Source organism: Nilaparvata lugens, unplaced genomic scaffold, assembly GCF_014356525.2.
Source record: "Nilaparvata lugens isolate BPH unplaced genomic scaffold, ASM1435652v1 scaffold7007, whole genome shotgun sequence".
Classification (NCBI taxonomy): domain Eukaryota; kingdom Metazoa; phylum Arthropoda; class Insecta; order Hemiptera; family Delphacidae; genus Nilaparvata; species Nilaparvata lugens.
In genome coordinates, this window is record NW_024092756.1 from 1,651 (window position 1) to 14,413 (window position 12,763).

General features: G+C 41.1%; 1 protein-coding gene across 1 annotated transcript; it reads right to left on the reverse strand.

The window, feature by feature from the left end:
- Window positions 1–1,998: 1,998 nt before the first annotated feature.
- Window positions 1,999–2,668, reverse strand: LOC120356530 (the record flags this gene model as incomplete). Its single annotated transcript, XM_039445468.1, has 1 exon — window positions 1,999–2,668. A coding segment is annotated over exon 1 (670 nt), but the record flags the coding sequence as incomplete, so codon positions are not given.
- Between the last annotated feature and the right edge of the window lie 10,095 nt (window positions 2,669–12,763).

The following is a 12,763-nucleotide window of genomic DNA, read 5'->3' on the forward strand; positions in this document are numbered from 1 at the left end:
TAATTCTGACCCTTTGACTCCTATTAGATAGGTAGCATCTTAACCAATCATTGGCAATTCCTCTTACTCCTGATAAATCAAGTTTTTTTAGAAGCATGTTTTTATCAATTGCATCATATGCTTTAGATATATCAAGAAACAGAGCTGCACACTTATTATTAACACTAAAACTGTCATTTATTTTTGAAATGAGATTTTTAATTGCCGCTTCTGTACTTCTTCCTTCACGGAAACCATATTGGTTATCACTAAAAAAGTTATTATTTTTATAAAAGTTTTCAAGTCTAATCTTGAATATTTTTTCTAAAATCTTGGAAAAAACCGGTAAAAGTGAAATTGGGCGGAACTGATCTATGTTTTTACAATTTGGCTTTTTAGGAATAGGTATAACTACGCTGTGTTTGAACATGCTTGGGAATTTTCCTTTGGCAATACTCAGGTTAATTAGATCGGTTAATTTGTTCAAATAATTCATGTAAGTTTTTTTAATCATGCTTGTGCTTATCCCATCTACACCTGGCGAAGATTTATTTTTCAATTTTCTTATTGTACTTGCTACTTCCTCCGGATTTGTAGGGTGGAGAAAAATTGAATTTGTTGGAGAATTGTATGGAAACCTTATTTTTGATATTCTAGCAGACTCTTCCCTGGTTTGCAATGTGGTTTGTTCTAATTCATCATTCATTTTATTCACAACATTTAGAAAATAAGAATTAAACGAATTAGAAATTTTATTACTATCATGTATGCTATTTCCCTGCTCATCAACAATCAGTTTTAGTGGTTCTTTATTTTTTTCAATCCTATTAACGCGTCAATTGTTTTCCACGTCTTTCTAATGTTTCCCTGGCTTTCTCTAAACAGTTTTGAATAATAATATTGTTTTCTTTCTCTCAGTTCATTACGTAAGTTATTTTTGAATGTATTGTATATTTGTTTTAAGTCGTCATTATTAGGTTGTTTGATAACATTCTTGTATAACTCATTTCTTAAGTTTATTTGCTTGATCAGATAACTATTTATCCATGGCGACCTATATTTCTGTGTCAAGTTATTTTCTAAAAGAAGATTTTCTTGTGAATCTTTGATAGCGCTTTTTAAAATGTCAATGAAATTTTCCCATCCCTCATCAACTGATACTGCTGGTATTTCTCTATCCCAATCAATCGATGATAAAATATTATTCAACTTCCGGTAATTGATTAGGCATATTTTTTTATAATTTGTATCTGCTTCTTCGTTGGATCTCTTCAATCCTTCAACTTTAAGTATGATTGTACTGTGATCAGTTATATCTAAATGTAGTATTTCTGGAATTAGATTAATTTTATTCAGTTTTGTTCTATTTTTGCCGGATTTTAAGTAAAGATGATCTATTAAAGAGTTGGAAAATCGGGACCTATGAGTGTAATCAGTATTGAGTGATTCAAATCCAAAACTATTCATTAAATATTTGTAATCGTCAATAATTCTGGTGTTCTGAAAAAGATCTATATTTATATCTCCCGTGAAAAAGAAAGGGACCTCATTGTTTTCGTTAATATTAAATATTTCTTCTAAGTACAAGGTTAATTCGTTAAGAAATATTTTGGGTGAGTTTGATTGCAACCTGTAAGCAGCCAACAACTGAAATTCAAAATTATTATATGAACAAGATATATGTACACAGTCCGCTGAAATAAAAACTATTGTCTTTGTTTTGAACGTTATCTCACTGCTTATATAAACCAAAGTTCCTCCTGCTCTGTAGTTATGATTGAAATTACCATGTACGGAATAGCCCTCTATATGATATAAGTCTATTTCATTCTCTAGTATCCATATTTCTGTCAAGACTATTATTAGCGGGTTGTTTTCTAATTTCCTCATTTGCACTAAGAATAAATCGAAATTACTTCGCAGACTGCGTATATTTTGATGAATAATTAGTGTTTCTCTGTTACTTATCTCTGATGACATTTTTATTTACGGTACTGACACTGTTATTTTCTTGGTTACCTGGCTGCTTAGATGCACTTATCACGCTCAACTTTTTCACTTGTTCACTGTTCTTGAGTTCAATAACTGGTGTTCCGTCTTCTTTCCTAGCTAGAATCTTCCCTTCCTTGATCCATAGGTATTTGATGTCGCCTCTTTTGAAGATCTCTCTCGCCATGGTGAAAATCCTTCTTCGCGTAGGTGCTAGACTTTCATTCACATAGACTGGATGGTCCGTTGTTTCTCCCATCTGCTTTGTAGAAAACTGCCTCGTAACTTTCCTTTTATTCAATATTACTTGTTTGTCTGTTCTACGAACGAACTTGACAACGATTGGTGGAGGTAGGTTTTCATTTCGTTGTTTAAGTCTGTGACAAATGTCGATTGCATCTGCTTTTATTTTGTGTCCTAATGCTTCGCTCATTCTACAAATGATTTCTGTTACATCTTCATCCTGTTTTTTGGGTATACCATTTATTTCCAGCATGTTCGATCTTGAGTATTGTTCCATATCCTCGACGCGTTCCTTCAGTTCTGCATTTTCTTTCCTGAGGCTAGCTACTTCTGTTGAAAGCTTATCGATGTTGATGAGGCATGTGCTAATTTGCTTTCTTTGTTCATCAAACTTCTTATTTATGTCGTTAATCGCCTGATGACATGATTCAATTGATTTCCCAAGCTCCAACTCCATTTTCTTAATATTCTCCTTCATCGAGTCTGATTTCCTGCAATTACCTCAAGAACTCCTGCAAGTTCTTGGAGAGTCACGTCCTTGTTTCCTGTTGTCGATTCACTCACCATACTTTTGCGACGTGTAGAGGAACAGCTGCTACATCTCCAAATTTGTTTGTTTCTCTTTATGTAGTCCGCATCGTCCTTGGTCATTTTCACACATCCTATATGAAAATTCGCTTCACAGTCGACACATGAAATCAGCTCACCTGAATTCCGAAGGGATTTAGAGCAAATAAAACAAGACATTTTTAAATCTTCAAATAAAATATTCACTACAGCACGGTTCACTAGCACGAAATATTTTGTTACAGAATGTTTAAACTTTGCACAGCTGACTCAGCAATCACTCCAATACTACCGCTCTCGTCGAGCTCTCAATCATTACTGAATTATATATGTAGATATATATTTTATATGTATACTGAATTATATATATTATATATGTCGATATAAGGCCTCACCCCTCATCATGTGATAGGGATACTTCCCTGGATGATGGAGTAAATTGCTCTACATCCTCCTTATTCATCTATCATCTTCCGTGACGATGGCGGCCACCTCTCCTGTAGCCTCTTTTTGGCCTTCATATGTGTTGGCTGGTGTGTCACCTCCTGGCAATGCTTGATGAGAGAGCATCAAGGACCACGTTCAGCTTCCCTCGTCGGTATTTGATAACCAAGTTGTACTGCTGCATTTCCAAGGCCCATCTTGCGAGCCTTCTTGTCGGGTTCGGGATGGCTCTGAGCCACTTTGGAGCCTGGTGGTCTGTGATCACTGTAGTCTTGTATCCCTCTATATACGGCTTGAATTTTCTCAATGCGAAAATCACAGCCAAGCATTCCTTTTCGGTGGTGGAATACCTCAGTTCGGCCTCCTTGAGCCCTCTGCTTGCGTAGGCGATGACCTTCTCCTTCCCATCAACCTCCTGGGTGAGTACAGATCCTAATCCATATTCCATTAGCCTCCTTCACCAAGACGATTGGTGAACTCCAAGAGCTGCTGCTCTGCTCAATCACTTGCTGATTGAGCATACTGTCCACTTCCTCGTTTATCACCGCTTGCATAAGCAGATTGCGAGGATATGGATGTTGACTGAACAGTTCAGCTCCTTCCTTCAGCCTGATCCTATGTTTTCCTTGCACACCCAGCTGCCTCTAAACTCGCGAACGTTGCTAAGCTTAGAAAGTTGGACTCAGCTCCTGTATCGAGTGAAACTCAATATTGATGGCCAGCTGCCTCGACTGTGGTATACTGTGGTATACAGCCTTTTGTCGAACTGCAACTCTGGTTCCAGTTGGAGCTGGTTCCTGGTTCTTACCACAGTGGCTTTGTCCATCGTCCTCTTCTGGTCTCTCTCACAGGTGCAACTGGGACGAGGCTTCCCACAGGTCACACAGAGAGAAACCTCAGGGCACTCTGACCTCCAGTGACCCGCCTTCTTGCACTGCCAGCACACAGGTCCCACTGGAGTCGACTCTGCAAGCCATTGGGCTGTTGTAGGCTCAGGTTAAGGGCGAGATTTCACGGGTTTACTAACCTCCTCCTGTTTCGCTGCCCGCTGCCTCTGTTGAGCACTTTTCTCCTCCGACTTCATCTGCTCATACTGCCTGGCCAGCGAGTAGACTTCGGCTTCCCTGATGTACAGCTTGTACCGAGGTAGAAGATTCTTGTAGAGCCTCTGTAGCTGGTGGCTGATTGAGAAATCTCCTCTCCGCCCCATGAGGGTCTGAAGTTCCTCTATGTAGTCATCAATGGCCTCGCCTTCACGTTGCAGTCGACCCAGGATTTGAGTATCCAGGTCCTCCTTGTAGGTCACTGAAAGTCTATCACATAATCGTTCTAATGATGCCAGAAACTCCTTCGGTTCCGCAACCACAAGGAACACCTTCTTGATAACATTTCTGGTAGCGCCGGGAACAACTGCTCCCCTGCAGCCCGTAGGCTTGTTGTAATTCCTTGAGGTGCTCCAGGAAACTAGGAGCATCTCTGTTGCCATCATATGACAACCTCCATCCCCGAACTTTATCGCCCACTGCTCCGGGGTCCATAAATGGAGTGTGAGGTGCTGCAGCACTTATCGGTGATTTTGGTGCATGTTGGAGCCTGTACTGTTGAGCCGGTGATACCTCTGGTCCCACTTATGCAGGTCTTGCATGATACAGTGGACCAGTATCTGAATTAGCCGGTATTGATCTCGGCAATGCCAGTTTCATCACAGCCTCTTCACTTGGAGGCAGTGGTAGCATTGTGAGGAATCGCTGCTGCTGCTCTGCTAATGCTCTCCTCAACTCGGAACAGGTGCCATCAGTAGGCACCGAGTCCTTGAGCAATAAGATGGCATCTCTGCTCCACAATCGATATACCCATGAATGACATGACTCGCCATCTGAAGCTGGTGACGCCTCCTTAGGTAGTTTTTCAAGTCTGGAAGACTCCTGGTGATCCTCCTCTACAGGGGGCCACAGTGACATTGCTCCTTCCGCCTTGTGGTAACTCGCACTGGCTTCATCGCTAGCCTGGTTTGGACTGCTCGATTTGCTGCTGTCCTCCTGTGATGATCCACTAGAACCTTCCTCAGCTCCACCATTGTACCTGTTGCAGGTAACCCCGCCGAAGTTGCTAGCTCCACTGCCTCATTACGGTGGAGTTTGTAGATCCAAGACACCAACAGATCACTGCTTTCCTCTTGCGCCTCCTTGTCCTCTCCAGCGTGATTACACTTCTCTTCTGTACTCATTGCTGCTTTCCTCCTCCTACCTTCAGCCCCACGTTTGTGTGCCAATCTTCCGAGTAGATTTTTGCCCACACCTTCTCCTACCAGAATTCCCAATGTCACTCTGAGCCGGCTAGACTCAGTCGGCGTCTGGGGTGGGCCGCAGCAGGGGATAGGAGGCTTGATGGGGCATCCGTTAACCACCCTCGTTCAAGTTGGGGGTTGGAACAGGGTCTCGAGCACCTTGGAGAAATGCTTCCCTCTTCTAGGTAAGAGATGCCGTGCTTTTGCACTGCCTAACAGGAATGGGTGTGGAGTGAGAGGGACAGGAACGATCTGGTGTCTGCCGTGAGGGGGGTCTCTGGTACAGGAGGAACGTTCCCGATCACTACTAGATGCCCTCCTGCTATCAGGATTCTAAATAGCAGGGTTTATGAGCCTTGGAACTCGTTGCTGTAGTTGGTCTTTGGGTCCCTAACCTCGGGCACCAGCTATTTCCTGTGGCCAGGATTGTTTCACGAGATCGAGAAAGGCCTTCCCAAGCCGTACTTGAGGTCCTCCTGCCATTCTAGAACAAAAAAGCAAGGTACGAGAGCCCTTGCACCGGGCGTCACTACTGGTCACCAGGTCCTCAACTTTGGGCACCGGCTATTTCCTGCGGCCAGGATCACGTCTCGATGTTGAGAAGGGCCTTCCCAAGCCTAACTCGAGGTCCTCTTGCTATTCTAGGACGAGATAGCAAGGTATGGGAGCTCTTGCACCAGGCTTCACCTCTGGTCAGCAGGTGCCTAACCTTGGGCACCGGCTATTTCCTGTGGCCAGGATCACGTCTTGAGGTCGAGAAAGGCCTTGCCAAGCCTTACTCGAGGTCCTCTTGCTATTCTAGGACGAAATAGCAAGGTATGAGAGGCCTTGCACCGGGCGTCACTACTGGTCACTGGGTCCCTAACCTCGAGCCCTGGCTATTTCCTGCGACTAGGATCGTGTCTCGGGGTCGAGGAAGGCCTTCCCAAGCCTTACTCGAGGTCCTCTTGCTTCTCGTATTGGAAATAGCAAGGTAGGAAAGCCCCTTACACTTGCTGTCGCTGTTGGTCACCAAGTCCCTAACCTCAGGCACCGGCTATTTCCTGCAAGTAGGATTGCATCTCCAGGTCGAGTAAAGCCTCCCTGAGCCTTACTCGAGGTCCTCTTACCTTTCCTGGTCCTCACGATGATGTGCCAGGGTCCAGTCAGGTTTTATCCAAAACCCGACTTGTCAACACTGGTCTAAACAGGCAGGCTGCTGCCAAAAGTCGTCGAAGTGGTCAAACAACACTCACCTGCTGTGAGTGCTGAATCTCGAAGCGTCCAGTGTCTTCGATTAACTCCAGTTAACCACAGACACAACTCCTAGTAGTCGAAGGAGTCTGAGTACACTCATGATACGAGCTTTTCTATGTTGTTAGCTGTGCGCTGCTTCCTTCACTCTCTCTCTGCCGACCACTCGCGCTGGACACCCGCACTAGACTGCACTCACTAGTTACGATATACATTGTGACAATGTCATAGTCCGTTGGGAGTCCCAGTTCAACTCTTGAATACATTAGCATAACATCAAAGGAGAAGCCTGGTGATGTGAAGTAGTGAGCACAATCCCAGTTATAGCTTTTCAAGCACATATCTCTAAAGTTTTCAAAGACATGGGCCAGAAGGAGAACATCTGTTCTGAGGTATAGATCACTGTACTGTCCCAAGGTCTTGCAGTTAGATTTCTCCCACACTTGTTGGGCATGTTCATATGCCTCATCACTGATGTGGCTGTCAGTTAGCTTGCTGAAAAACGTTTCCTTTGGTGGTAGTGAGGTCTCCTCTAGTTTCTCCCATGAGTCCCAATATTCGTAGGGGAACACACCCTTCCTGTAAACCAATTCCAGTTTGTCTCCAAATTCTCTAGCAGTATGTGGTAGCACTGTTAACACTTCTTCAGTAGACTTGACGAGATTGGTGACTGGGTTGTCCAGGCTGTCCGGTGTGAACCTGAAGATATCTATGAATCATAAGTGCAGTTGTTTTGAAACTTTTTTGGTGAATGATATGTACTTTTCTGATGTGTTTGGGATTACAAACAGCTGCTCTTTATCAGTTCCAAGCAACGAGCTGAATATAGTTAACTATAGAGTGGCTGAGTGGCTGCTTTTTCTGTTAGGAATTGAACATGGGCAGCCATGACAGAGAGAGGCAAGAAGCGGCGGAAAATTTGAATGGCCCTTTGATATAATGGAAACATGCATAAAGAACAAGGTGTGAATCAGTTATATTCAATAAATACTATATTGAATTTTCATTGAGCATTCTTAATATATGTATTTCAGTTGTTATGCATCCATAGAATTGATTGTTTGGAATGCTTTACATGAAGCCTTGGTGAAATTCATGTAGCCCAAGTTATAGTTTTAATACTGCTTAGCCTAAGTGCTCTACAAAGTTGAAATGCCATACCGTAACTGCAAAATAATGATTTCAGAAATTGGATTATATGTATGCTATTTTGAGTAGGAATTCGAAAAAACTAGTTTATGAAGACGTTTCTTTGATACCAGCTTATGGTACTTATCTACATTATCTCTTAGTTCAAAACAAGAAGGCAAAGTATGATAGTCAAAAAAATAACAAACTAAGGCTGGTATTAGATGGTAATATTTCTGTCATATATGCAGATCATATGAAATAAGTTGTATGAAATCATATATTCATCTTTTTTCATGTTATCATCTGATACTATTACTATCCAATACAGGCCTAACATGATCATATAATATGAGTTGATGTAATAATTAGTCATAGAAATCAATTTAATTCACAAAAACACACCTATTCCGCAGTGGCAGAGGCTTTTCTTGCCTCTCTCTGTCATGGCTGCCCTTAGTTCGTGATGTAACAGCGCTGAAAGCACACCAACAGCCGCTCTATGGTTTACTATATTTTAGCTCGTTGGTTCCAAAGTGAGTGTCATAATTGGAAGAGTTGTGGAGAAGAATGGGGATGAATGTTGTACCACATCTTTGAAGTATGCACTTGTTGCAACAGAGCGTTCTGATAGACCCCTGTTATATGACAATGGTCATACACCATGTCACCATTGAATGATTCCTTGCAGGCTTCACAGTTGGTGGCACCATTGTGTCTGGCTTTCTCCCTCTCAGTGAGTGGAAGCATCTTTATTTGACAATGATTGATTGCCTCATCCAGATGCATGCATGGTCAGAGTTCTGATGAAGTGTTTGGCTGCATCAGGTCCTCTGTAGACAATTGGTTCCTGAGGGATGAGGTTGGTGATTGTCAGCCATGATGGTGATAAATTCTTATCTCTAACAAAGTCGAGGCAGTAGCTCATTGCTGTGTGACGCTGGATCACTTTGGTTGCCTTCCCAATCTATTGCTCCTCTTCCTCAGCCTTCTCCAGTAGACATTCAAAATCTGCATAGGTCATCAATGGTAGTCTAAATTCATTCAAATGTTTCTCGAATCTTATTGTTTGTGGGCTTCCATCTTCCTTGAGTTGAGGCATGATGATCCTAGCAGTCTGGTTGTTGGCACAGTACTCCTTGTGATCTTTCATCCTCTGCTCACCATTATTGTTGATGGTGTAGTGTGCAAAGCATCTAAAACAAATGATGATGTGGTCTTCATCTTTAGTGAGCTGAGATCCTTCCAGTTTTTCAACGTTTTTTATATATCAGTAGTGACTGTAGTGACTGTTTTCATATATCAGTAGTGACTGTAGTGACTGTAGTGACTGTTTTTTATATATCAGTAGTGACTATTCTCCTCTTCTTCATTTCCATGAGTGGTGGTGGTGGCTTCACTGCTGTCCTGCGTGGTGGTGGTGGTGGCTTCACTGCCATCATTATCATAGAGGAGTAGTAAATCGGAATGATCCTCCTTCACAACATGTCTTGGATAGATAATTCATTTGGAATACATCCCATATATATTGACAGTTACACACAGATTATCCCTCTCAAAACGGTCAATTTGATTGATGGTGGTGGGGGAAGATAATCTATTGAAATTATATTTTTCAATAAGCTGATGATATCTATTGTTAACATGTTGAGGATTTGCTCCTTGCACATGTTTGGCAAGGATTGCCCACTTGAAGCATTGTTGATCGCTATTCTTTGGATTGATGATAGCTTTTCTTGCTGCAATTTTGGCTGGTAGTTCAATGTAGGAAGATCTTTGAAGAAGTTTGTGCTTGCTTATGTGTATGAGGAGGATGTCAATGATGAGAAGGCTCCATCCACTAGAGTTGCCCTCAAACTTGGCCTCTCCTCCCAACAGCTCCTTGCACGCCTCCCTGATAATTCCAGCAAGATCGTTGACATTGAATATTGGAAAGTTTGGAGTCTTGAAGGGCACATTCTGAAATTCTTCCTGCTCAATGTTCTTCTCATCAGGGTGGCTGCATTGATATGTAGCCTTCAACACTAGGTTGACCTTTATTGGCCCGTGTGTCTGGAACTCCTGACCTATAACATCAACGATCTTTGCCTGTAAGCTGTTTAGTAGTTAGTGGAATTCCTTTGCTTGGTTGGGTGAAGAGTTGTTGTTGTAAAAGAGTGTCTGGAGGTTGTTGTTGAAGGCCTCCTCCAACATGCAAAACTCTCCTGATGATCTGCTGGTCTGCTGGCATCTGGTAGCTTTGTTCATCTGTAACATTCGTACAAACAGATTAATAATAGGATTCAATATGGACAGCAACTATCTAGAGTGACACAGTCACTTGAATGATATGTCTTGCACTTGCTCTAGATGTTGAGTATACAATTACTGTATATATGCTACTGGGAACCAATCATATGATGGAAGTATGTTCAGAAAGTACAATGTTTGAAATCAATATTTTGAGGTTATATCAGATCAGAAGAAGTTACTAGTAACTTCTGCAGACCTAAACTAACCACAGTTCATTGTCTACAATTTTTGACATATTAAAGCTCCACAGGTGGAAACATTTTATGCATTACATCATGAGGTGCCATACTGAAAATCATCAAAATCATATGAAGCTGCTGACATTTTGCTTATGGAGTTCAACAGGTATGAAGACTATTATTCACAGAATATGCTATGCAATACATTAAAGTGACACTGAACATGATAAATTGATCATATAAATCAATACAGCTTCATCTTTAAAAAAAAATTCTCTATCTCTTTCCAAAACAAACAATGAAAAACATTCGTGTACTAACCTTTTCCACACAATTGAAGATCAAAACAGCGGTGTTGTGTCCTAGGATACTTTTTCACAGTGTATGTGGCTGTGCTACAGTGTGCTGAAATGTTGGGTTCCAGAACTGAACAGGGAGATGTGTCTTGTATGGCTCTCGACTGAACACTGAAGGTCCCCTCACTGTTGTGTACACTATATATTTATACTCCAGAGTGGATGGAGGGCGTTCTGATTTATTTTTATTCATTTTTATTTATCTTTGATTTTTCATTCTCAAGTTTTCTTGATTTTTTTTCAATTGTTATTGAAATCTATCAATTTTTTTTCATTTCTATTACTATCATTTTTCCATTTATCAATTCTTTTTTCAAAGTTTCCACTTTGACCTTGACTTTTACCTGACCTCGACCTTGACCTTGTCCTTGACCATGACCTTGACCTTGACCTTGGGTTGGGTTAGGTTGGGTTATGTTAGGTTGGTTTAAGTTTGTTTAGATTTTTTAGTAAGGTTAGGTTAGGTTAGGTGGAGAAGTCTAGAACATGGTGTGCCAGGACTGGTAAACCTATACTACTTACGTTCTATCCCCGCAATGAGAACCTGAAATAGAGGATGATCAAGTGGAGGGATTCTGTATGGTTACAATAAGAATAAGTTACAGAATACAGCAAGTTTTGTTGAACTGGATGATATTGAGGTAATAATTGGTAATAATTGCGCTAAAAATTGGTAATGCAAAAGCCCCCATAATACCCATTTATTTGAATAGTGTGCAAGAGAGATGGGATAGGGATCTATTTGAGTTGTGGAGTTTACTGGAGAGTCATGGAAAGGATAAACATTTCATACTGCTAGGTGATTTCGAAAGTGGAAAAGTCAAATATTACCTGAAGAATTGTTAGCTACTGTAGTAAGAGTTAATAAATCGAGGAGATCAAAAGGAGGTTTAGTGTAGGACAATTCTGGAGCCCTCCGAAAGATATGGCATTTCAATATTGAATGGTAGAACAATGGGGGATAGGGATGGTGAATTCACATTTTTTAGTGGACAGGGGGCCTCGGTCATTGATTTTTGTTGCGTATCCAGTGGGCTAGTAGATTTAATAGATGATTTCAATAGTCAATTGAATTATATTTTCAGATCATAACCATATAGAAGTTGAAGTGGTCTCCAATAAGCTGCATGAAGATGAATCATACTTATCACCGCTGCCTAGGTAGATGGGTGGAAAATGCAAAAGAGTCATGCAAGAGGCATATAAGAAGTAAATTGCAAGACTCATTCATAGATTTAAATAGTGCTGAAAAGCAAGCAGCTCAGGTAGTTGAGAAATGTATGGATATTTATTCATGTGAGAGAGGAAGAGTGTATGCGAAACTCAAGTGAGCATGGTATAATTGGGAATGTGGGAGAGGGTGAGTGCATAATTTTAAGAATTTGAATTTATTTAGAAATAGTTACACAACTTATGCAAAGGAGGCTTATCTCAAGGCTGAGAATAACTATGATGAAAATATATGTTGTCAAAAGAAAAAAACTTTATTACGAGAGTATGAGTGATAGATTAGCAAATGTACAAGACTTAAGGGTTTTTGGGAAGCGTCAAAAGTTTTCAAATTTTAAAAGAAAATAAATAATTCTATACGGTCAGATGAGTGGACTCAGCATTAAAAGGAAATTTTCAGCTCAAGTTAAGTAGCAGAATCAGCAGACTATTGTAATTCCTTTCAAAAGAGATGACATACTAGACAGTATGACAGTGATGTCAGAGTTGAAAGCTGCATTGAAAAGGAGAAAAAAGCACCGGGCACGGATGGGTACCTATAGAGTTTTCAAAAATGCGTCAGGAGAACTTTTGGAAAAGATTTTGGGACTCTTCAATCATGTTTTAGAAAATGCATACGTACCAACTAGTTTTAGGGATGTGGTCATATTCCCTATCCACAATAAAGGAAATACGGCCAATGCAAAAAATTATAGAGGCATATCATTCGTGAATTCCTCTCACCTCCACATAAGTTACTGGTGCACAATCTTATCTGTCATTCTGTATGGATCTGCACATGTCAGCAAAGGCATCCAAGGCAGGAGTCTCCCTATTTAGCGGAGGCTGAACCTCAT